Source organism: Saccopteryx bilineata, chromosome 1 (assembly GCF_036850765.1).
Source record: "Saccopteryx bilineata isolate mSacBil1 chromosome 1, mSacBil1_pri_phased_curated, whole genome shotgun sequence".
Taxonomy (NCBI): Eukaryota; Metazoa; Chordata; class Mammalia; order Chiroptera; family Emballonuridae; genus Saccopteryx; species Saccopteryx bilineata.
In genome coordinates this window covers 15925633-15949461 of record NC_089490.1, presented here as the reverse complement: position 1 = coordinate 15949461, position 23829 = coordinate 15925633, and the positions used below count along the sequence as shown (strand labels likewise).

The 23829-nt window shown below is 44.0% G+C and overlaps 1 protein-coding gene across 1 annotated transcript in view; it reads right to left on the bottom strand.

Annotated features, from left to right (window-relative positions):
• Positions 1-23829, bottom strand: part of ZFAND3 (zinc finger AN1-type containing 3) — a 315627-nt gene that overhangs the window by 32729 nt on the left and 259069 nt on the right. The window contains exon 5 of the mRNA XM_066240204.1: positions 1800-1967. Coding sequence (XP_066096301.1) covers positions 1800-1967 — 168 coding nt within the window. The remainder of the gene's footprint in view (positions 1-1799; positions 1968-23829) is intronic.

The following is a 23829-nucleotide window of genomic DNA, read 5'->3' as shown; positions in this document are numbered from 1 at the left end:
GATTCAGTTCCTTTCAAGAAGAAAGCAAGAACGTAAGTTACAGGAAAATCCCATGATTCTAATTTTGGAACAACCAAAAGGCCTGTGTTATACAACAGGCAAAATATTCACGCTTCACAACACTGGTAACAGAATGAACGGCTAAAACTCCCCAATAGATTACATGGAGACCAAAGCAAATGTGTACCACAGAAGATTCAGCTCTGCCACATGAGCAAAGGCGGTTAGCCATTAGGCCCTGGAGTTTTCTTAGCTAACCACGTCTTCCTTCTTTATCACCAAGAACTAAAATTACCGGGCAGGGTGGACACAGGAGCAGCCTACGAATGAGTCTGGGCTTACCTGGCTGTCCACATGCAGGGGCACAACTGAAGTCTGAAGGCTTTGCTGGCAGCCTCGCCCCACCTCTACCCGGCCCTTCTTCTTACACTTTCACACGGGCATTTATAGGACGAAATGAAATGCCATGCTACAAAACAAACACTTGTCTGGTGACACCTTGACTCCCCATGCTGGTCCCCATTTCTGCAGTAAAATATATGCTTCTGCTCTTCTTATGTACTATACACCCAAGTGTGCAACAATCAGATCTCTGGTCAGGAGAGGAACAGAACTTCCAATTTTGTTTCCGTAAGAAGCTGGTACTCCCTCATTTCTTCCTCATCTCCAACAGGGCAGATGACTGAGGGACAGCAGCATCAATGGCTGTGACAGCTGTGTCTCCATCAGATAAAGGACTTGGAGTAGCTAACTTTCTACCTGCTGAGAGAACCATCCAGTCCAGACTGCCAGGACCAGTACTTGTGAGACACCAACGGCTAAGAGGAAGCTTCTTACACTCGGTCTTAAGGACGAAGGATACAGTCTCAGGGGCTGGACCAAGACCTCAAAATTGGCCTGGTGACAGTTCTGTTCCATATATATATATATAATTTATTTATTAAAGAGAGAGAGGCAGGGAGAGAGAGCCAGGAACAGTGAGCTGCTCCTGTACGTGCCCTGACCAGGGAATCAGATCGGCAACCTCCACACTCTGGAATGACGCTCCAACCCCCCGAGCTATCTGGGCAGTGCCCATAGAGCAGTTTTATAGTATTATGCTTTCAGTCAGGAAGCAAGAACAGGGACAGGAAAACTCGAAGTTGGCCTAAATGATGTGGTTATACAATACTGGTGGTCGAAGGAAGAGGAAGGACGGGTCTGAGTTTTGTTCTACTGTGCGTATGCGTCAAGTTTTAAAAAAACGTACCCCTGTGCAGTCTTCTAACAGTTGAAATTACACTGGATAGGTAATGAAGAAGGGGTTACTTAAAGCTGTTTTCAAGGGGTTAATGACGATGAATTACGGTTCAATGAAAATAATTTTCTTATCAAATTTTAATTTAAAAAGGATATGGGAGGAGAAATCTTCCATTTATTATACATAGTAAGAGGTTCATTCAAAATTAATTTAATATCTGAATTTAACGGTACGTATCCCAGAATTTTGCTGGTTTGGTTAATTTCTAAATAAGTCCTCAATGAGAAGGAACCAGAGTCATCAGTGGGAAGGAGCTGAAAGCCATAAGCAGTGACAATGCTGCTCTAAAGAAACATGACAAAGTAGTGGGGACGTTTCTGCTTCTGTGTGCATTTAGCAGTAAAGATCCTCCACTCCTGATTTCTCAAACTCTAACCCTATTGCTCCCAGGGAGGGTCCCAGGAGAGCAGCCAAGGAGCTCAGCCTCTTGGAGTGATTTCCAGAGCTCTGCCAGGGGGTCAAGGACACGCTCCCCCACGCCCCGGGGGGAGAGGCTTACCGCAGCGGCACGAACCCAACTCCTGCTGCACCAGCTCCAGCTTGGTTTGGCACTGGAAGCACCGACGGCGACTCTTCTGTTTAGATCGGCTGGTTTCCTCGGATCGTTCAGTGTTCTCCAGTAGTCGTGGCCGTTTCACTGGCGAAGCCTCAGTCTCGGACTGTGAATCTGACCAAAACAACACATCAGGGGGCAGGGTTAGTGCCTGGCCTGGCAAGCACAGCTGGTCAGTGCACTGCCAGGCATCTGCTGACCACGCTATCCCCCATTCCCAGGAACTGGACCAGCTCTGCCCGGCCCAGCTTGGCCTCCACAAACTGCAACAAGCACGAACCTTCCGGGCTGACCCAGAGGTTGTTGGTAAAAACAGCTGTCTCTACGAAGAGACCATTCAAACTGGAGACGGGAGCCCCTCTGCACCACTTCTCTGGGCCTGGCTGTTCACTGCTTGTATTGGTTGGTTATCTACCTTTTCTTGGACATTTGCTTGTCTCCCAGCAGAATGTAATTCTTTAGAGAGGGACTATAGTACTTCTCTGTATTGCCGTGTCCAGCAAACTCCATACCTAAAGCCAGTGTTTGACGGGTGATCCACCTTTTCTGGCAAAAATGTTCATGTTTCTACTCCTAAATGGACAAGAACCAGGTTCTAATATTAGAAACTGTTCCAACCATATTCAGAGTGAAGGAGTATCCCTGCTTGTTCACCAGTGAGCTGTCCCAGGGCCTCCACTGTGGAGTGGCACAGAGGCCACACTTGGTACCATAACCCTAGGGTCAGTAACAAATGGACTGGAGTGAGGTGTAGTGTGTGACAACTTGTGTTTCATAAAACCTTAAAAAGTAATTAAAATGCAATAAAGTTCATGTTAGAGGCAGACTGTAAGTACCTCCTGCCTTCCAAAACAGGGCAGCACTCGAGGCCCTGCCCTCCCAGAACAGCCGCTACGAACACTGAGCATGCACCACCCGCATCCTCCAAAGGGAGGTTCCAGAGTGCTGCGTGCCAGCCACCTCTGGGAGGGAATTGCCGGGACATCTCCTTCACAACAGGTCCAGGTCCCACCGCTTCCCTCCCCAACACCACCCACAATGCTGGTCCGTTTAAATCATCACCATCTCATCCAGCCTAGTCAACAGCCTCCTAACTGGTCCCCTCACCCACCTTTGCCCCTACGGTATATTCTCCACACAGCAGTCAAGTGAGCCTGTTAAAAATCAAGTCAGAATTACTTCACTTCCCCACTGAAACCCTCTAATAGCTCCCCTCTCAGTGTCAAAGTTCAGGAACTTAACTAGGACCATCAAAAGGTCTCCCATGCCGTGCCCCCTCATCTCCGGCTAATCCCTCTCTCTGCGCCATCCATACTGGCTTCCTCACTGTCTCCCATGCCGTGCCCCCTCATCTCCTGCTAATCTCTCTCTCTGCGCCACCCATACTGGCTTCCTCACTGTCTCCCATGCCGTGCCCCCTCATCTCCTGCTGATCTCTCTCTCTGTGCCATCCATACTGGCTTCCTCACTGTCTCCCATGCCGTGCCCCCTCATCTCCGGCTAATCTCTCTCTCTGCGCCATCCATACTGGCTTCCTCACTGTCTCCCCTGCCGTGCCCCCTCATCTCCTGCTGATCTCTCTCTCTGCGCCATCCATACCGGCTTCCTCACTGTCTCCCATGGGCCTTTGCACCTCTGTTCCCTTAGTCTGGAACACTCCACCCAGATCAGTATGGGATCTAACCTCTTTTTAAGTCACATTTCAAGACTATACTTTCAGGGATCATTTCTATAGTTTGTTAAGTCACATTTCATTTTTAAATTTTTTTTTAAAAATTACAGTTGACATCCTATACTACATTAGTTTCAGGTATACAGCATGTTGATTAGACATTTTTATAACTTACAGAGTGATCACCCTTTTCAATGAAGTCTTATTCCCTGATCACCCTATCTCAACCTCTTGTCCCCTTTCCCAAGCATTTCCCTTCCTTCCTTTACTTGCTGCCTTTTATTCTTCCAAAGCATTTATCTTTTAACATTAACCCCTAGGAGAATGCAAACTCCTGGAGGGCGGGAAGTCTCACCACTTCTGTTCACTAATGTGACCTCCATGCCTACAACTCAATACAATATATCTATTTCTTGAATGAGTGAATCTTTCCCCCCTGGCAGTCTTGAGCTGCTATTTAAAGAGGCTCTAGTGAGAAGCAGCAGACGGCTGGAGGCTGGATGCATTTCAGTGAAGGCTGTCTGCATTCCTTTCTTCAGCCCCTCTCTGTGTGCAGAAGATGCTGCATTTCAACAGGGAGCACTCACTGGTCCCGACAGTGACACAGTGACGACGGGAACGGTTTGCTCACAGCCCCAGCCCACTGTGACTGACTTCTGGAAGGCACACACTATTCTTAGCCATTGTAAACTTCATTTTTCATCTCATTTAGTTCTTCCCATCCTACATGACATTTTCCCCAAATACAAACCCACTAAACAAGGCCTTTGATGAAAACAATTGAAAGCAGGTTCAGCCTATTTCCCGGCTCTGCTGAGAAAAGCTGTCCGAATCCAGTCAGTGTGATGACTGAGGCAGCCACGGACACACCACGCCCCTCCCCTGCCCCTACAAGAGCAACAAGCAACAATCTAAATGTAAATCACTCCAAAGCAGCCAGCCAAAAGGAATTCACCTTGTATGAGCCTTCTGTTCTCTGGGGGTCTTTTTTCACAAACCAGCAATGGCATTACTTGTATTAATAACCCTATTTATACACATACACGCCCTTTTTGTAACAAGAGAAAATTCTAGAGTAGAAGCTATAACTAAAAAAAAGGTGCTTGTTCTGAGACAAGATCCCAAATCTGGAGCATCTTCTAAGAAATTATGCCTCAACCAAGAGAATGGGGTAGAGAAGGGAGAGAAGGGGCCACATAGCAAGGGGCAGTTGAACCCTTGTGCTTACTATACTGTGGAAACCTAGAGCCGCACATGACAGCAGCTCAGGCGCGCTCAGACCGAAAGCCCTTCCTTCACACCACGTCTGATAAAGCTGAGTGTGTGCCTGGGAAGGCAGAGCTCACAAAGGCTGTTCTTCACATGACTCTGTCCCCAACTGTCAAATGTGCCGTCTACCTGCACTGCACCCATCGCCGTTTCTAAGCAATCCCCTGCTACAAGGAGAAGACAATTTTCTCTCCAAGTGGCAATGCTAGCCATAGCTAACTATTTTTAAACAAGCCAAGGAGTACTATGTGAAAATATTTCTAAATGTATGATTCCTAAGATGGAGAGACAGAATTCATACTTATATAATCATAATCATCCAATGGTCATCACCGAACAACCCACTTGGACAGGCCCCTCAAAATTAGGAGGCCTCTCCCGGCCTGATCTCTTTTCTCCTAATTCTCCACCTTGCGTGACCAGTGAGGCTTCAGTAACAGAACAAAGGAATAAGCCTGCGTGGAGTGATGCTGACATTCTCCTTTATCCATAGAGACACTGAATGCTCTGCTCTGGCAGGCAGCAGGCCGGGACGTTCCTGACACAGGGTCCTGAGGGAGGTTTCCGAAGCTGCTGGCAGCTCCTGGCTGCCCTGCACTGGCCGTCCCAGAATAATACCACTCAGCCCTCTGAGACAACATCCCAGCATCTGCATAAGTCTAAGATCAGAGGTCTCAGAGTACAGAATGTGTGAGCTGTGAGAAGCAGTTCTTCAACGACTCTAAACAAAGATGCACAAATTGCTCACCAGAATGTTTTATTTTTTAGAATCAAGAAACTGTCCCTAGATATTAAGAGATCCGTACCTTTTATGCTCTGGAATGTGTCCACTTAACCTTCCTCACTCAGTCCATGGCCAATTAAGTGCCTTCTAATGCCCCTACCACAAAGAGGGTGGAGAAATCAACTCCCTGAACTGTCCACCACCCTCCACCTGCCACCACCAGGCGGGGACTGTGTTATACATCACTTCCTAGTGAAGCAAACCGTCCCTTGGTGTTTTCTCACGAGCCACCTTGCCATTTTAATGTCAAGCTAATGAAACAACCAGCGGTCTCCAGGAGCATCATGTCTGCACAAGAAATTTACATCTCCTAACTATTTAATGAAACTTTGTGCCATGCGATGAGTTGCCTAAATAGGAGAGACAGATGTCCGGGGCAGGGATTCTAATTACATAATAATGAACTAAATAATTCAACTATTCAATTATACATTTTATGTCAATTAAAAAGACTACCAGAAAGAAAAGATCCAAACATGGTCAAACTGAAAGACTCCTCCTCAACGGCCCACACTGAATAAATCACACTGTGACTCTTCACTCCTGGCTCACAAGCATCGTTTCTGTTACCTTGCAGCACTTCCAGCTTCCTGACCAGTGGCGGGAGGCACCGAACACCTTACCTGCACAACCTGAACTTGGGCAGGAAGGGTTAAGTGTGGAGAGAAGGGCGAACAGAAATAACTCTCACATGCAGCTTAACTGTCAGAAGAAAGGAACCCTTGCAAGGAGCATCTCATTAGCAGCAGGAGGAGCTGTGGTAGCAAGCTAGACTGTTCCCACCCCAGGAGTTAGGAGTGATTTCTAATTAAGGTCCTTCATAAAGGGCCCACGAAGCACATTTTTTCCAGGATGCTTTTCCTTGAGAACATAATCTAGTATGTATACACCCACACAGGAGCTGCCGCACTCCCACACCGGGTCCATGGTTCTAGGTACACACCAGGCCCCTTCTTCCTCTGTCCAAATGTAACAGAATGAGAAGAATGTCACATCAGATATTCTAGTCAAAGGAATGTCTGGTCAAGATTTATAGCGTGACTAAACCAGAAATAAAAACCTTAGAAAAAGTTTCTTTACCTATCAGCTTCCTGGGTCTGAAGGTAATTCGTGCTTAATTTGTGACAGAAAAACAAGTACAGTGATTTTAAAACACAATTCTCTGAAGGGAGACAGTCTTCTAATTGCACTTTCTTTGCCAGCCGCAGAAAGCAGACTTTCCATTCAGAAACATGCTTTAACTGGAAAGCTTGGCCAGAGACAACAGAGCTGCTTCCTCAAAAATTCTGCTTTGTCTCTGACAGAAATTCACATTTGTCCCTCACTGTCACTGTTCTCATCTTTATCACTCATGTTCTTGCCCAGAAGTTTCCAAATAAATCGTGTCAGCCTGTCAGAGTTGACTGCCAGTCCTTGGCACTCCCTGCTGCGGGGCGGCTGGCGGCCTGGAGCCCCGGGCGTGGCGGGCGGGCTTTGCCCCAACCAGCCGGTCCTCCCAAGCGAGAGGCCAGGGGAGAAGCAGGGTGGCAACAAAGAGAAGGAACCCTGCTTCTAGCCGCTTCGCCCACACCTTCCCTCACGTCAGGAAGGAAAGATGAATCTGTTTAATCTCAGGCTCTGTGACAACTTTTGAGGTGCTCAATCAGTTTTTTTAGAACCTATCACAGTCTCTTGACAGACTGACATTTATGAACCCAACAGCCTGTGCAAACATCAGTAAGTGCAATAATTAATGAGCCCTCAGACATCACTGCTGTCTTGCCTCTGACCGTTTAAAAGGAGCGTAAGCTGCTAACATCTCTGCCCACGAACAACAGCACCACGCTCTCACTGGGAAGACTAAAGGACCTGGGAAAACTCAGTCTTCTAGGGTATTTTTCCCTGCATTCCTCCTCGTTTGGCCTTCAGAGCTTATCAGGGATCAGACTCATCCCCCTGGCATTTTATGGTGTGTCACGCAAGACTTCAGGAGAGATGACTACCTCATTATCCATTAAAAACTTTTCTCCCATTTTATTCTACTGGGATTTCCCTCTCCCTTTCTTTTCTTTCCAATGGTCTTTAGACAATGTTGGAATAACAAACCTTTCAAAAGCTATTTCATGGACAGAGAAAGAAGTTTGTCTTTGGAAGTGACTGATTATTAAAATTCTGTGGAGAATGCCTTTGTTTTTACGTGATATGTGATATGCAGATGAATCTAGTTTGAAATACACCTAGGATGCCACGTCTTAGATCAGTGACTTTCTGCCTTTTTCATCTCACGGCACACACAAACTAATTACTAAAATTCTGCGGCACACTAAAAACTGTATTTTTGCTGATCTAACAATAAAATTAGGTATAATTTTGATTCATTCACAATAGACGACTATTGTTGTGTTGGCTGTTGTCATTTTTTTTGTTTGACAATGTAAGGGAAAAGAAGTCCACGCCACTGACTAAATAGGTAGTGCATGTTTTAAAAATATTTGTGGCGCACCAGTGTGTTGCAGCACACAGGTTAAAAATCCCTGTCCTAGACCGCAACTATTTCAAAGGTCAGTGTTCTCAAACCGCCAGGCAGTACTATCCTTAACCATTAGTCCTCCTCTTTCCTTCTATCGTCACCCCTACAGCCCCAGGTAATTCTCTTGGTCTCCTATGCTATTAGAGATATCCAAGGGCGGTCCCCTTCTCTTTCACAACCTCAAGGCTGAAAGCAGACCTCTAACATTCTTCCCTGCCGAGAACACCAGACTGGGAGACATGGGGTACATCTATCCCTATCTGTGTATCGGTACAGCTAACTAGCTTCCGGTGCACCTGAACTTTTGGCATCTCCATCCCGCTCAGTATGATCAAAAGGCATAAAGCATCAGAAGCCTTCTTGGAGGTAATTATATCTAATCATCTGATTTTGGTCCTCATGACCACAACCCAGAAGCTGCTTCTGAAGGGACCTTTTTGGTTGGAAGATAGCTTCAAGGACAGAACAGTCATGAGTCACGACATGTACCCTTCAGGAGATGAGCGCCTACATGTCCCAAAGGCATGTTTTAAAGACCAGGAACAGATTTGTCACTTTCTTAGTCCGTCTTCCCCCTCAGATTCCTGCTATCGAGGTAGCTGAAAGCTGAGTTTAGTGGCACACCTTGACACCAGAAAAAAGTGATTATGAATCCATCAAGAGATCAGGTAGGAGAAGCTAATGTACTGTGGGAGAACAGCTCTCCATGAAATAAAGCAATCTTTAAAATCATGGCACCAGAGTCCAACAGTTCTAAAAAAAAAAAAAAAAAAGATTTTTCCTTCAGCATTTTTTTCTAATTTGTCTGCTTTTTATTTCTTTTTCCTGCCTACTGTACTGGGCAGGCTCTAGCGTGATGCTGAACAGGAGTGTTGAAAGAGGACATCTCTGCCTTGTCCCCAACCTCAGGAGGAGAGTCCTCAGCCTTCACCCAATCTCTTAGTTTGAAAAATTTCAAACATATAGAAAAGTTCAAAGAATAGTTCATTAAACACCTGTGTGCACTCCCCATTCAGATTCAACAACTAAAGTGATATTAACAACCTGTCATATCACTTTATCTCTCCCCTCCATATTCATACTTTTTCTTCCTGAACCTTCATCTGAAAATAAGTTACAAACATCAAAATACATTATACATGCACATCTAATAATAAGCACATTTCCTTATATAACCAAAATGTTACACCTAATAAAATAAAGAATAATGCTCTAATGTCATTCAGTCCATATCCAAATTATCTCCATGGTTTTCAAAGGGATGTCCGATGGAGTTCCATGTGTTACATTTGAGGATCACATGGAGAACAGTATATGCCCCTCGACCTGTTCCTTTTTTCCTTCCTTCATTCCCACACATGGACTTTCTGAATAGTCCTGATTAGTTTTCTACCCAGGTGAATGTACCACAACCTGGATTCATTCTTTCTACCTTAGCAATTTGTTTTCATGGCTTCATTCAACTTGTAAGGAAGGAGATGTATAGTTGTAGGTCTCCTCTGCTCCATACCCAAGACCAGAAATTATCCAGCAAGCACCTGAGAACTGAATCTACACAGCTGGAATCTACACAGCAGGGTCACCGAAGAAAGGCAAATACTGTGCAGTCAGCCCAGTTCCTACCGCCCCTTGGCAGTGGGGGGAAGAATGCCCTTTCTCTACCTGCCTCCCCTGCGCCTGCCACACACTGGACACCAGACAGTTCATCTGTGCCTTGGAAAGGAATGGCTGCTTAGGCAGGTTTGGGATGAGCTAACTACTGGTATAATGACCCATGATTTCGTCTAGTCTGATGGCACTGTGACTGAAGTTGGTCCAAAAAGGCCACAAGTCATTTCTCCAAGTACGTATCTCCTTTCCAAGAACTTGTCCTTTTTCTGACTGCTCTTCTCCTCCCGACTGACTCTACGGTGTTGCTAATTGTTGCTATAAGACATCTCTTCATTACGGAATCTTCCACCAGAATAAAAAAAGAAACATAAAATCAACACCTGGGAAGATTCATTTGCAAAAATAATCACAATCTTATTAAGTACAGTAATAGTCTCAGTTTATATGATCTAATTTATTTGGGCCTCTAGATTAATGACCACACTATTCAGGGACATGACAACAATAAATAGGTATTTCATTACTTACTTAAGTGCCTACTGGGTACCAGGCACTGGCTTCTGAACTGGCAAATCAGAGCTGCACATGGCAGTGACCTCTCCCCTCAAGGAGGCCACGACTCAAAGGGAGAGCTGTAGATACAAATGCACCTTCAGCAGAAGTGGCACGGTAATATAGGAACAGAATGCCATGGACACAAAACAAGAAAGTGATCCGTTCTGCTGGAGGTAGCCATTAGGAAGCAGAAGAGGAAAAGGGCCGAGAGGCGCCCTCTGGGACTCACGTGCAGACAGGTGATTCTGAGCTCACACTCGTCATCACTTTCTGTGAGGCCTGCTTTCCAGAATACCAACTGTATGGAAGTTGTTGCTCCTCTACCTTCTAACTTCTGCTCTTTACAAAAAATCGTATCAACTAATAGACCACAGCACAGTCTGGGAAGCAAAGGCATTTGGAGAATACCAACTTGAAGGGTTTTTATAGAAATAAGCTGTTGTTTATCTTTCCTTGTATCTCTTTCTTTGACCCCAACTGGTTCAATGTTTTCTGTGGGTTCACAAACATCTCACTAAAATGTCAATGGCTGGCTCACAGTTTCCCTTTCATCGTATTTAATAACCTTAATATGGGTCTATATGCTCAGACACGCACACGGCTTTAACTGCCATTTTTTCTTTATCAAATTTCCCAAGCCCATTATCTGTTTATATTAAACAATTTATTTTGAGATAACTGTAGGTTCATATGTAGCCATATGAATCACTACAGAGAAATCCTATGTAACCTTCACCCAGTTTTCTCCAACAGTTACATCTTGCAAAACTCTAGTAGAGTATCACCACCAGGACGCTGATATTAACAGTCACGCTCCAGAACACTTCCATCACCACAAGGACCCCTCAGGTTGTCCTCTACAGCCATGCCTACTTCCCTCTCTCCCTCCTTGCTCCCTGGCCACCCCTGGCAGACACTAATGCATCCTCCGTTTCCATAATTCTGTCATTTCAATGCCGTCATACATATGAACATACACATGGACATATAAATGGAGTCATGCTATGTCACCTTTTGTCATTTTTAAGGACTCTCAGCACAGTGGGTAAATATGACAGATTCCTAAGTGACGCTTAGGCAATAATACACTAAGGACTAATACAAAGCGCTTTCTGTCCTGGCACTTTCTAAACACTTTTCCATACACCAACTCATTCAGCTTTTATAACCAGGCTGGGAGGAGGCACTATTACCTGCACTTTAAGATGAGGAAACTGAGGCACAGGTTAACGTGCTTAAGACCACACAGCTAGTGAGTAGAACCGGGACTTGAAACCAGGCAGCCGGGCCCTTCCCCACTCTGCTGTCCTGTCTCTAGCGGTTGTGCCGCTGCAGGATTCCACCTGGGCTCTCGCATGGGCATGCCTCGCCGTGAGGACCTTTCCTCCCCTCCTAGGAACAGGGGTTCCACTGGCCGTGAGAGCAGCGTGGCAGGGCAGGGCCTGGGCCAGGTAAGGGAATGAAAAAATAAGCACCTCTCTCTGTTCTGTTTAGAATCTTCTTATCCAACTATTTTGGTGCAATTTCTCTAAGATACATCTTTGTTGAACAGTTAAATAACCCTTCTTGTCCTCTTTCAGAATGATTTAGAAGACTTATTCCTCACACTATTTCCTTCCCCTTCCTGCTAACTCTCTGAATTTCTGTGGACTGTAGTCACAGTATTTTATTTACATTAAAAGAGCCTTATTTTTTCCTTCTCATGTTATTTTTAAATATTTGTCCACAAAAGTTTGTTTACTGATTATTTGTAGGGTACAATTTTTTTTTCTCCCAATAGCAAAAAAAAAGCCAGTTCTTTTTATTTGAAATTTTATCTCTTCAATGGTCAGAAAAGGTAAAACATGCCTTCCTACCTTTACTTCTGCTCACAAGCAGAAGTCAGCGCTTTCTCTACCCCACCACCCTGACAGCTTCCTAGAGCCCATCTGTCAGGTCTCTGAAAAAGGCACAGATGAGGGTGGGCAGCCCAAAAACCACTCCTGCGTTCGTACGAAAAACTGCAGCTACCATCCCTGTTTGTTAAGTGTTGTTCCTGCTGCACTGTTTACTAACAAGTATCACCAGGAGCTAAATTCTACAAAGGGGTGCCAGTCAGCAGATCCGGCAGACCTGAACAATCCAGGGATCCCTCTCTGGAGCAGGTACTGGCATGGCACTACTTCCTTGTTCTGGCTTCTCCATTACAAAGACCTGACCAGGCCTGCCCACCTAAACCATCTTACTTTTCTTCATAGATTTTTCAGTTACTCATTGTAACTGACAAATTATCCTCAACAGATAATCTTTCCTTTTTATAACCTGCTTGGTTATTTTAGAGTTCAACAATATTACAATGTATTGATTTTTTAAAAATATTACATTTATAGCATCTGTAGAGTACAGAATAAAGTAGCAAGATGAAACAGAGAGAGAGAGAAGCAAGATTAAGAAACCTGAGAGAGAGAGAGATACTTCTCAAAGGCCTCATGCCCAAGTTCCCTGATTTCTGTGCCCTGACCACGAAGCACGATCTATGATGAGGGTTCTGAGACCCTTATAGTGCGAAGACTAGCCTGGAACTTCTCTTCTATTTTCCAGTATTTCCAGAAATACTGATAAGCCATGACTTATTTCCTTTCCCCAAAGAAAGAGAAATTTGAGAGAATTTGCAAGTATCTATGTATCTGGATTTATTTTCATGTAACCATATCTAAGACAGTCAATACTGTTTTTAGTCTCTTTTTTTTTTTAAATTTTATTTATTCATTTTAGAGAGGAGAGAGAGAGGGAGAGAGAGAGAGACAGAGAGGAGAGAGGAGCTGGAAACATCAACTCCCATATGTGCCTTGATCAGGCAAGCCCAGGGTTTCGAACCGGCGACCTCAGCATTTCCAGGTCGATGCTTTATCCACTGCACCACCACAGGTCAGGCTGTTTTTAGTTTCTTAAAATGCTCATTTAGGCCCTGGCCGGTTGGCTCAGTGGTAGAGCGTCGGCCTGGCGTGCAGAAGTCCCAGGTTCGATTCCTGGCCAGGGCACACAGGAGAAGCACCCCTCTGCTTCTCCACCCTTCCCTCTCTCCTTCCTCTCTCTTTCTTCCCCTCCCGCAGCCGAGGCTCCATTGGAGCAAAGATAGCCCGGGCGCTGGGGATGGCTCCTTGGCCTCTGCCCCAGGCGCTAGAGTGGCTCTGGTCGCGGCAGAGCGACGCCCCGGAGGGGCAAAGCATCGCCCCCTGGTGGGCAGAGCGTTGCCCCTGGTGGGCGTGCCAGGTGGATCCTGGTTGGGAGTCTGTCTGACTGTCTCTCCCCGTTTCCAGCTTCAGAAAAATACAAAAAAAAAAAAAAAAAGCTCATTTAAAAGTTGATTAAAAATACAGATTAAAACTTCTACTTACTTGGCAGTCACATGAGGCCTAGAGATTTTCAAATTATGCCTTCTAAAATTACACAACTGTTTCAGCAGTGGGGCAGTACATAGCCAAGATTATAGCCACTTCCTCCTACTGCTGAATTCTATTTGAAGAAGCCTTAGAGGGAAGGGATAGGCCAGAAGTCTTCAAATAATGCTGAACCCCCAACTCTTGATCTCCAAAGCATGCATAACCTGCCCAGGGGTTAACCTGATCTAGCTTTGGGTTCTTAGCCAGGAAAACTGAAAGTAGGTGTCCTTTATGGAAAAACATTGAGTATGGGGTAGGGTAGAGAACTGGGTAAAGAAGATGAGACATTAATTCAGTTTTTCTGACTTTTTGTTAATAACATGCATATAGACAAAAAGTCAAATATTTTAATGCAAATCATCTCACGCCTATGAAGCTTAACTACCTTCCCTGTGACTGTTTTTAATTTTCCAATTGTTCTGCCTGTCTGACTTATAACGCAAGCCTCTAGGAGCAGGGGAGACTGTAGTACACCACTGGGACTCAACAACAAAATAATAATAATGGTAATAATAAAGAACATCTCTGTAACAGGGAAGAAGTCCCTAATGATGCTAATCTCTCAATGAGAGATTGTCATCCTAGGGCATACTCCAGGTTTAATGTAAGGGGGAAAAAATGTTTGAATGTGTTTATTTTGCTATTTAAAAAAAAAAAAAAGCTTGAATTCATAACTAAGTACTATAGATGCTAAAATTAAACTGCTGACTTGTTTGAAAACTATTTTGGTTTCTAAGTTATCATTAACTTAATTCAGTTCTCTCTACTTGTCACTTTGTTTTTTGCTAACCAAGGTCTAGCATTTTGGCTCATCGCTCCCAAGGTAAATCCTGAAACTTATAAATACTTCTTACATCATTTTAACTCTTTCTGATGTGAGTTTATGAACCTAAAGTCAGAACTGAACATATGGTGACAAAGAGTGCTCCTTCCCGCCCCCCCCAGCCCCTTAGGGGCTCACACTTGGGGCTGTAGCAGTGATGCTGCAGGCACTCTCACGTGAGCAGGGCGTTGAAGAAAGCTGTCTTAAGAAAATGGCTTATGAAGTCAAGAGCAATAACCCCATTTGTAAAACGAGCTGCTGGAAAATCAGAGGCAAGGAATTCTTCATAAAATTATTTAGGAAATTGTTTTTAGTCCATATTTGAAACACAAGAGGAACAAGTACCTAACATTTTAACCTCAATTTAACTGACTCTGTTCATCACTCTTCACTGAGAGAATTACCAAGGTGACCATGCTATGAACCATATTAAAAAATCAACTATATACATAGTATATCAGTGTTAATTCCTCAATTCTGAGAGTTGTTCTATGGCTATCAATACCTTGATTTTAATAATTACTCATTGAAGTTTTTAGTATAACAAGGCAACTTACTGAAATTGTTAGGAGTATGGATTAATGCACACACACACACGGAATAGGGTGTAGGGGGAAAAGAGAGAAAAGGCCGAATGTTTGATGTGGTAAAATGTTAACATCTGGGGGACTCTGTGGTGGTGTAGGGGAAGTATGCCTGAGAATTCTATGCAATCTTACTGTAATTTTTCCATAAGATTGAAATAATGTTTTTAAAAACCCAGCAACTATATTCCAGAGTACTTGTACTTGGAGATGACTGGCTAGAGGCCTGCTGAATTCTTTCCCAGAAATGTTGACACTGGTGGTCTGGTGGGAAAGTGCGTGACAAAATGGCTGTAGCATGTAATCAACAGTAAGGCCAAAGCTCACGCTTCTCCAGGTTTGTAGTGAAGTCAACACTTACCTGTAAGTACACTTAATGATTAGTCAGACTGTTCCATGTCGCTCTCTTAGTCTGTACTTCTCCAATTCCATAAGGACCCATATTTTTAATTGCATCAATTACTGCAACTGCTGCTCCAGGAAGAATGATGATCAAGACCTTAAGATGTGATTTTAATCTTCTAGAAATGGATTTATCAACAGGACGCCAAAGAAAAAGTAAATCTGAATCCTTGTCAGTTCCAGGAACTGTCGGTGAAGGCCAAGCTGGAATATAGCGTCTGCTGCAGCTACCGCCTCCCGCTCATGTCAGCAGCACTAGTAAGCTCCCTCCCAAGCCCAAATTTCTTTTAAAAGTCATACTATGTATTTGGACAAGTACTTCAAGCTATACTGTAATAACATCACTGAAGAAGAGCTGTTCAACTTTCTCTAGGAAAATAGCAGCAGCAACCAATATACTTTCTCAAATCAATATTGATCCATATTCAAGGTAAAAATCTTAAAGATTGTCTACTGTATTCTTTCTTTATCCTTTGCTAAAGTATAAGAAAAAGTAACACAATCTCAGTTAAATGTCCTATCTTCTTGCTTATACATGTATGCATTTTTAATAAGTTTTAAAAGGGTGGATGGATGTGGAAAGTACATAGTATGTAACTAATACCCCTATCCATTGAGCTAATAGAGATGTGGTTTATTTAAAATTCTCAGCTGTTGGTTCTGTTATTTGGGAATGGCTTTCTGAAACTGTGGGTGGAAATTGGTAATGAACTCAGAATGGCAGGGAACACGAGGCCACATAAGCTTTTACAGCACTGTGTGTGCACTGAAAGTAATGGTACACATGTAGTGGGGGCTGGTTAACCGAGCCTACAGGGGCACTTTGCTGTTAGGATAACTAATCACAATATGAAGTCCCCCGTGACAAAAATACTTCCAAGGTTAAACGTCTGAATTTTTGTCATAAAGAAGTGAGGTGATTGGCTAAAGTTCTATCATGTTGGTGGTGGTCTGGATGTAACAGTCAGTCTAAATTTTTATCAAAATTTTAACCACAAGAAAACTATCAACCCTCTGTGGCTCCGCCATTGTGATTTGCCTCAGAAAGAAGAGTTCTCAATTATAAGAATAAAAATGTGATAACAGCTCAAGAAATAAGCTATTTTTAGAAATAAGCTTGTGAAATCTCTAAGAATTACTTTCCACGATACATACAGTAAAATTTTACTTTTAAAACAAGGCCTAGCCCTGGCCGTATGGAACAGCTCGATATTTCTCTCACTCTTCCTGACTCTCTTGCTAAAATCATTAAATTTAAAATAAATAAATAAATAATAAACATTTGCTTAAAAAAAACACACACAAGGCCTAGAAACAAAACAAATAGAATAAATATGTCTGGTGGTTGCAGTTCCGATGCCCAACTTTCTTAAAGGTTTCCAGGGCTTCCTGTCATTCACGGCCCTGGGCTGTTCAAACAAGGGCTGCAGACAGCTCTCCCCCTTCCCTCGACTTTACTGGCCTCCACGTCCTGTCCTCGTCTGCAGTCTCCAGAGTGCTGGGCTTCCAGCCCTCATTACCAGCTCTGATTCCATCTCTTCCAACCAGACTGCGATGTGGGAGCTCTCTGTCACTTTCCTCTAAACTCCCTCAAGTTTCCATCCAGTCTCCTCCTTTCATACAGATCGTCAGGTACCTTCTGTCCACATCTCCACTACCTACTCAAGATTTATCAGGCAGCATGGTAGGTGCTTTAAGTGCACTGCCTCACTCTGCACTATGGTTGGGTTTATTATTTTACAAAAAGAAATATCAAGACTCATAGAGACTCAACAATTCTTTCAGTTATGTGTCTGGTAAAAGGGAGCACATTTTCAACCACCTACTTCTATACTTCCTTCTCCTTCAGGATTAGGGGCTTTAACTTGGGTCCAGTCTCATCTTCTAGATTCCCTAAGAACCACAACATTCTCCTGAGGCTCCTCCTCCCTTTTACCCCCACCAATGATTAAACCAGCAAGCATAGTCCGCTCTTAGTCCCAGATGACTTTTAGATCAGGAGGATAGATCAAGAGGACTAAACACGATTCTTTGCATTTTCTCTTTCCAGCCAGCACCAAGCCATGGGATATCTCTCAGGACAGCAGAAGTACCGCAGGACCGCATCGAGAGAGAGCCCTACCACAGGAAGCAAAACCATGAGCTGGGACGCCCTGCTGCCACCACTGAGACCGGCCCTGCCACACACACAGTCTGCGGGCCAGGGGACAACAAGGAGTACCGAGCCTGGAGGCTGGACACGGGCAACTTTTCCTTGGGCGCGGAGTGCTGTATGTTTTGTGCTATATGCTCAAAAAGAGGACTGTCTACAATGCATCTAACAGCAAACTGGTCCGCACCAAGACCCTGGTAAAGAACCACATCGTGCTCACTGACAGCACGCCGTCCAGACAGCGGGATGCGTCCCACTAGGCACTGCGCCTGGCCCAAAGAACAGGGCCAAGTGGACTCCTGAGGAAGAAGAGATTCTAAACAAAAAAACGACCAAAGAAATTCAGAAGAAACAGGATGAAAGAAAAAGAATGCCCAAACCATCCGTCTTCCGGGAGAGCAGCCCCACCAGGGTGAGCTGCCTGCACGCATTGTTTCAAGACCAGGCCCATGTGCCCAGCAGACAGCTGGGGTTCTAGCTGAGGAAAATCAACGCCCAGAAAGGCGAGTAATCCTCCTTCCTATTTTAGCTCATGTAACAAAGGTGTCTGCTTAGAGAGAGAGAGAGGACTAAACACTTTTTCCTCTGACCCCCCCAGGCCCAAATGAAATAAAAGCACAGACATAACATGAAGAGTGAACCCACTGTAATAAACTGTGTGTGTTTAACATAAGCAACAACAGATTATAAACATGTTTCTAGACGTTGATAGCAATGCGAATGGGCTGAGGCTGGAAATTGGTCACTGCAGAGGAGGCAGCCGCCACGTGCAGAGAAAGTCTAAGAGCAGCAGACTGAGAAACCGGGCAGAAGGCAGAGGAGCCGCTGAGAGTGTACTTGCAGAACAACTAGACCTGCTACACCTTCCATCCTTGGAAGCAGCCCGCTTTTATCTGACAAAGATCAGGACAGCTCTTCTCTGAAGAAAGTGAACAACCGTCCTAGCCCTAGGCAAAGCTGTCTCTATGGTTTCTCACAGCCAAGCCCTCCTTCTCCATCTGAGAGCCGGGACAGCAGGCTCTCGGCTTCTGCACAGTCAGTTCTATCGGCTAATGCTGCTACCACCAGACTCCACCCCACAGAGCCCCACTAAAAATTCCCATGTAAGAAAGACACATGGTAGAAACTCCCGCCCACTTAGGCCTTTCTGCTTAGACATCAACAGAAACCAGGGTTCACCAGGCAAATGAAATCCAGAAGAAGGAAGGATAAGACTAAGACAAATAAGAGAACTAGCCTCAAGAACTCACAGATAACTCTGCAAACGGAAAAGCACAGCCCAATCACTAATATACTCAGAAGATATTGCTAGATTATTATCATTAATTATTATTTTCATAAACAAGAATAGGATCCTATAAAAAAGAAACCTTTGGGGAACAAGGTCAAGCTCACTGAAAGTGGAATTGTTTTTGTTTTTGTTTTTTATTTTTTTTTAAATTTTTTAATTTTTTTTCTGAAGCTGGAAACGGGGAGAGACAGTCAGACAGACTCCCGCATGCGCCTGACCGGGATCCACCTGGCACGCCCACCAGGGGTGACGCTCTGCCCCTCCGGGGCATCGCTCTGTTGCGACCAGAGCCACTCTAGCACCTGGGGCAGAGGTCAAGAAGCCATCCCCAGCGCCCGGGCCATCTTTGCTCCAATGGAGCCTTGGCTGCGGGAGGGGAAGAGAGAGATAGAGAGGAAGAGGGGGGGTGGAGAAGCAAATGGGCGCTTCTCCTATGTGCCCTGGCCAGGAATCGAACCCGGGTCCCCCGCACGCCAGGCCGACGCTCTACCGCTGAGCCAGCCGGCCAGGGCCTGAAAGTAGGATTGTTAAAAGAAGGGTTGGGCCTGACCAGACGGTAGCACAGTGGCTAGAGTATCAGACTGGGATGTCGAGGACCCAGGTTCGAGACCCTGAGGTCGCCAGCTTGAGCACAAGCTCATCTGGTTTGAGCAAGGCTCACTAGCTTGAGCCCAAGGTCACTAGTTTGAGCAAGGGGTCACGTGGCCTGCTGTAGCCCCCTGGTCAAGGCATATATGAGAAATCAATCAATGAACAACTAAGGAACCGCAACGAAGAATTGATGTTTCTCGCCTGACCAGGCCGTGGCGCAGTGGATAAGAGTGTTGGACTGAGATGCAGAGGACCCAGGTTCGAGACCGCGAGGTCACCAGCTTGAGCGCAGGCTCATCTGGTTTGAGCAAAGCTCACCAGCTTGGACCCAAGGTCACTGGCTCAAGCAAGGGGTTACTCGGTCTGCTGAAGGCCCGCGGTCAAGGCATATATGAGAAAGCAATCAATGAACAACTAAGGTGTCGCAAAAAAAACCTGATGATTGATGCTTCTCATCTCTCTCCGTTCCTGTCTATCCCTCTCTCTGACTCTCTCTCTCTCTGTCTCTGTAAAAATAAATAAATAAAAAATTGATGTTTCTCATCTCTCTCACGTCCTGTCTGTCCCTATCTGTCCCTCTCTTTGACATTGTCTCTCCCACAAGAAAAAAAAAAAAAAAGGAGGGTTGGAAGATAAAGTAAATAAGAGTCACCCAGAACACAGAGGAGACAGAAACTATGAGAAAGGAATTAGGAGAAAAATCACCAGTCTAGCAAGTCCGACATCTACCCAAGGGACCCAAGGAGAACAGAATGTTAAGTTGGGGGAATATCAAAGAGTCTTTAGCTGAAAGAAGACATTAGTCTGCAAGTCTTAGGGGCCTTGCAAATATCCGACACCTTAAATAGGGGGGAAAAGGATGACCACTGGACACTTCACTATAAATTTTGGAACACCAAGGACAAATAGACAATACTAAGAGTTTTATAGGTAAAAAAAAAAAATCTCAAATATATTACTTATAAAAAGTCAGTGGCACTGACTTCTTAGTAATAACATGGAAGGGAAAGAAACGATCATTTTCATCTAAGAATTCTATACTTAGTCAAACTTCCCATCATGCTAGGAACAGAAAAGATATCTTCAGAAATGCTCCCCAATACTCCTTCTCTTAGGGACTTATTTGGGGTTGTTTCAAAAAATTCTCAGGCGACACAGTAGGCATAAAGAACACCTAGTCCAGACTGGAGCAGAAATCTGGTGGGCTCCAGAAGGCAGTTCTTAAGTAAAAGGTATAATAAATACAGGTAAGAAAAAAAAAATAGTGACATAAAACCAAATAATGCAAGAAACAAGAAAGGCAATTATAAATGCCAAGAAAAAAATAACTATTAAAATGTTACAATCCAAATATAAAGCAAACTCAAATGTGGTATGATTTTTGAGCAACTGATGGAATGTAACAAAAAACTAATTTGGCTTTAATGTAGACATTCTCCTTCAATGGCCCAGGGACTGTGATATTAGACTATAGAAAAAGAAGTTTATTCCAAGCATACAGCATAGCTGCCTGGCTGGCAATAACCCAGTCATAATAGTGTAAATGTCATTTATTGGCTTTCAACTTTTGGGACAAACTGTAGAAATAACATGGAAGATTTGCTTGTAGTTATAGGCCAAAATAAAAATAGTTAACAACTGTGATAATAAAACAAGTGTAAGTGTAGCCGATAAGAGGTATGATAAGGAAATACCTCTAATCAGAGGTACTAATATCTTCATTAACAAATGGTGCTAAAAGTTGATAAATCAAGAAAAAGAAGAATGAAAACAATATAAATAGCAAACATTAAAGGTTAGAAATAGTGTGAGCTAAACCTTCTATTTCATACCAATTAAAAGCTGAAATAGTAGGAACATTAGCATTTCTTTTCTTCTAGTTATAAACGTAACCTATAGGATGAAAATACTAAAAACAGAAACTGCCAAGACAGAAATGCTGGTCAGTTTTGTGGAGTGGGACTGTTTCTAGACTACCAGTTTTTCTTATAAATTGTTCCATTATGATCTGCTACCACATTATTTTTGTTTTTTGAAAGAGAGAGGGACAGATAGGGTCAGACAGGCAGAAAGGGAGAGAGATGAGAAGAATCAGTTCTTTGTTGTGGGACCGTTGCTGTTCATTCTTTCTCAAATGTGCTTTGACTGGGAAGGGGGGGGGGGCTACAGCACAGCAAGTGACCCCTTGCTCAGGCCAGCGACCTTGGATTCAAGTCAGCGATCATGGAGTCATGTCTATGTTTCCACGCTCAAGCCAGCGAGACCCCGCGCTCTAGTTGGTGAGCCCACGCTCTAGCTGGTGAGCCTACATTCAAGCTGGCAACTTCGGCGTCTCGAACCTGGGTCCTCTGCTTTCTAGTCCAATGCTCTATCCACTGTGCCTCTGCCTGGTCAGGCTACTACACCACGTTACTTTCCAAAAATGAAAACAGATCACTGAAAAAGAAAGAAATGAGCACCACTTGTTCTGTCTTTGCTCTCTTCTTTCAGGCTAAACGTAGTAGCCAGAGGAAGTCTTACTTCAGCCCACTGTAAATTTAAACTATAGTATTTAACGAGAGTTTGGATTAGCTACTACTCAGACATCCTATTTTCCCTCCTCAGTTTATAATTATTCTCTCCTTATAACCTCAGTTCTCTGCTGCTACTTACAGCTGATGGTACTGTCTATTTATTCATAAAATGACGACCTTCTGGATGAACTCCCTGGTTCATCTTACAGCTTGATGGCATTATCTACTTATTCTGAAAATGATGCCCTTCTAGGGTGAACTCTCTGGCTCATCTCATCTCAGCTGTCTATACACGAAAAGAGAAAATGTATTTATTCATACCTCTATCTCTTTTTTTATACTCCTGGAAGAAATTAATGCTTCTAGATTTCTGCTTCGGAAGAATCTCGCTTCTACATATCTTCTATTTCTCCTCTAATATTTTCTACTTCTTTCTCTTCCCATTGTACCTTTCCTCTGTATCTTAACAAGGGCAAAATATTTCCCTATCTTAACTACCTCCATACCAAGAAACGCCTGACCCAGTTTCTCCCTCCAAACACTAGTTACTGGCTTTTAAGGGCTCACCCAACTCCTTAAACAGAACGATTTCTATCTGCTGCCTTTCTTTCCTTGTTCTAAAGTGCTCTTGAACGGCCGCCCATCTGGCTTTTAATCCCACCACACTGCTTAACTTCTTTGAAGGTTTCAAGGATCTCTGCTAGCCACGGGCAACAGCTTCCCTCGGTCCCGAGTTCCCGGCCCTCTTCTCATGCAGCTTTCATAGCCCTGCTTGGAGCCTTCTCCTTTCCTTAGCCTCCTTCATTTACCGGCTCCTCTCCCTCCTTCCCAGCTCCCCAAGTACAGCTCTTCGCCGCTGTTCTTCTGTGTTCGTTTCCCTTCCTCGCACACCCCTTATCTGCTTACAGACTGATGACTTCTAAACTACACCTATGTTTATACTTTTCTACAGGACTATCTACAATAACCTCAAATTTCACTTATCAGAAACTGAAAGTTTAAGCAGCTTTCCTCCCCACTCTTTTCCCTGCCCTCCACCTCATCTTTCTCCTCTCAGTCCCCACGTTTATGATTTTACATTCTTTCTTTAATCAATTCTCATCAGCCACCAATCCTATTAATATTATTATTTTAAAACATTTTCTCACGTTCATTTCTCTTCTTCCATTCTACTGGCCACTACACAGAGAACATACTCTGCAGATAAATGGGATAAGCAGTAATTAATTATTTGGTAAGTCAAATACTACTTTTTATGCAAAAGTAAAAACCTATCCACCTTAACCCAGTGGCAAGACATTTTAGAGACCAAAGGACTCTCCTCTAACATATTAGTTTATCTGGTTTATAATATTGAGATTATGATATCTCAGGCTTCTCCCCGAACGAGGTAGACTTATGCATAACTTAAGGCATCCAAGAACACAGAAAAACTAACTTCTTCCACAGCAGGAGGCCCCGATAGGTGAGTTTTGCATGCACAGCATAAAGAGATGCATGTATTTAAGGGCGCCTGTCTTGAAGGTCTAACTGCTGTGATTTAGTGAGGTTGAGGGATCAAAGCTGAAGAGAGTTGTATCTCAATCTTCCCAAGTATTAGCTGCTTATGTGTACTCAGAAACACTGCCAAGTCGTATTTGCTATCCACTAAAAGCCACAGTCCTCCCTTACGACTTTCCCTCCACATTCCGGCATCCCCTTCTCACTCCGACTGACTCCAAGGAACTAAATTCAAGCATTGCACCAGGAAGATATTCTTTCAAGAGAAAAACCACATTAGTATCATATCTGCTCATGA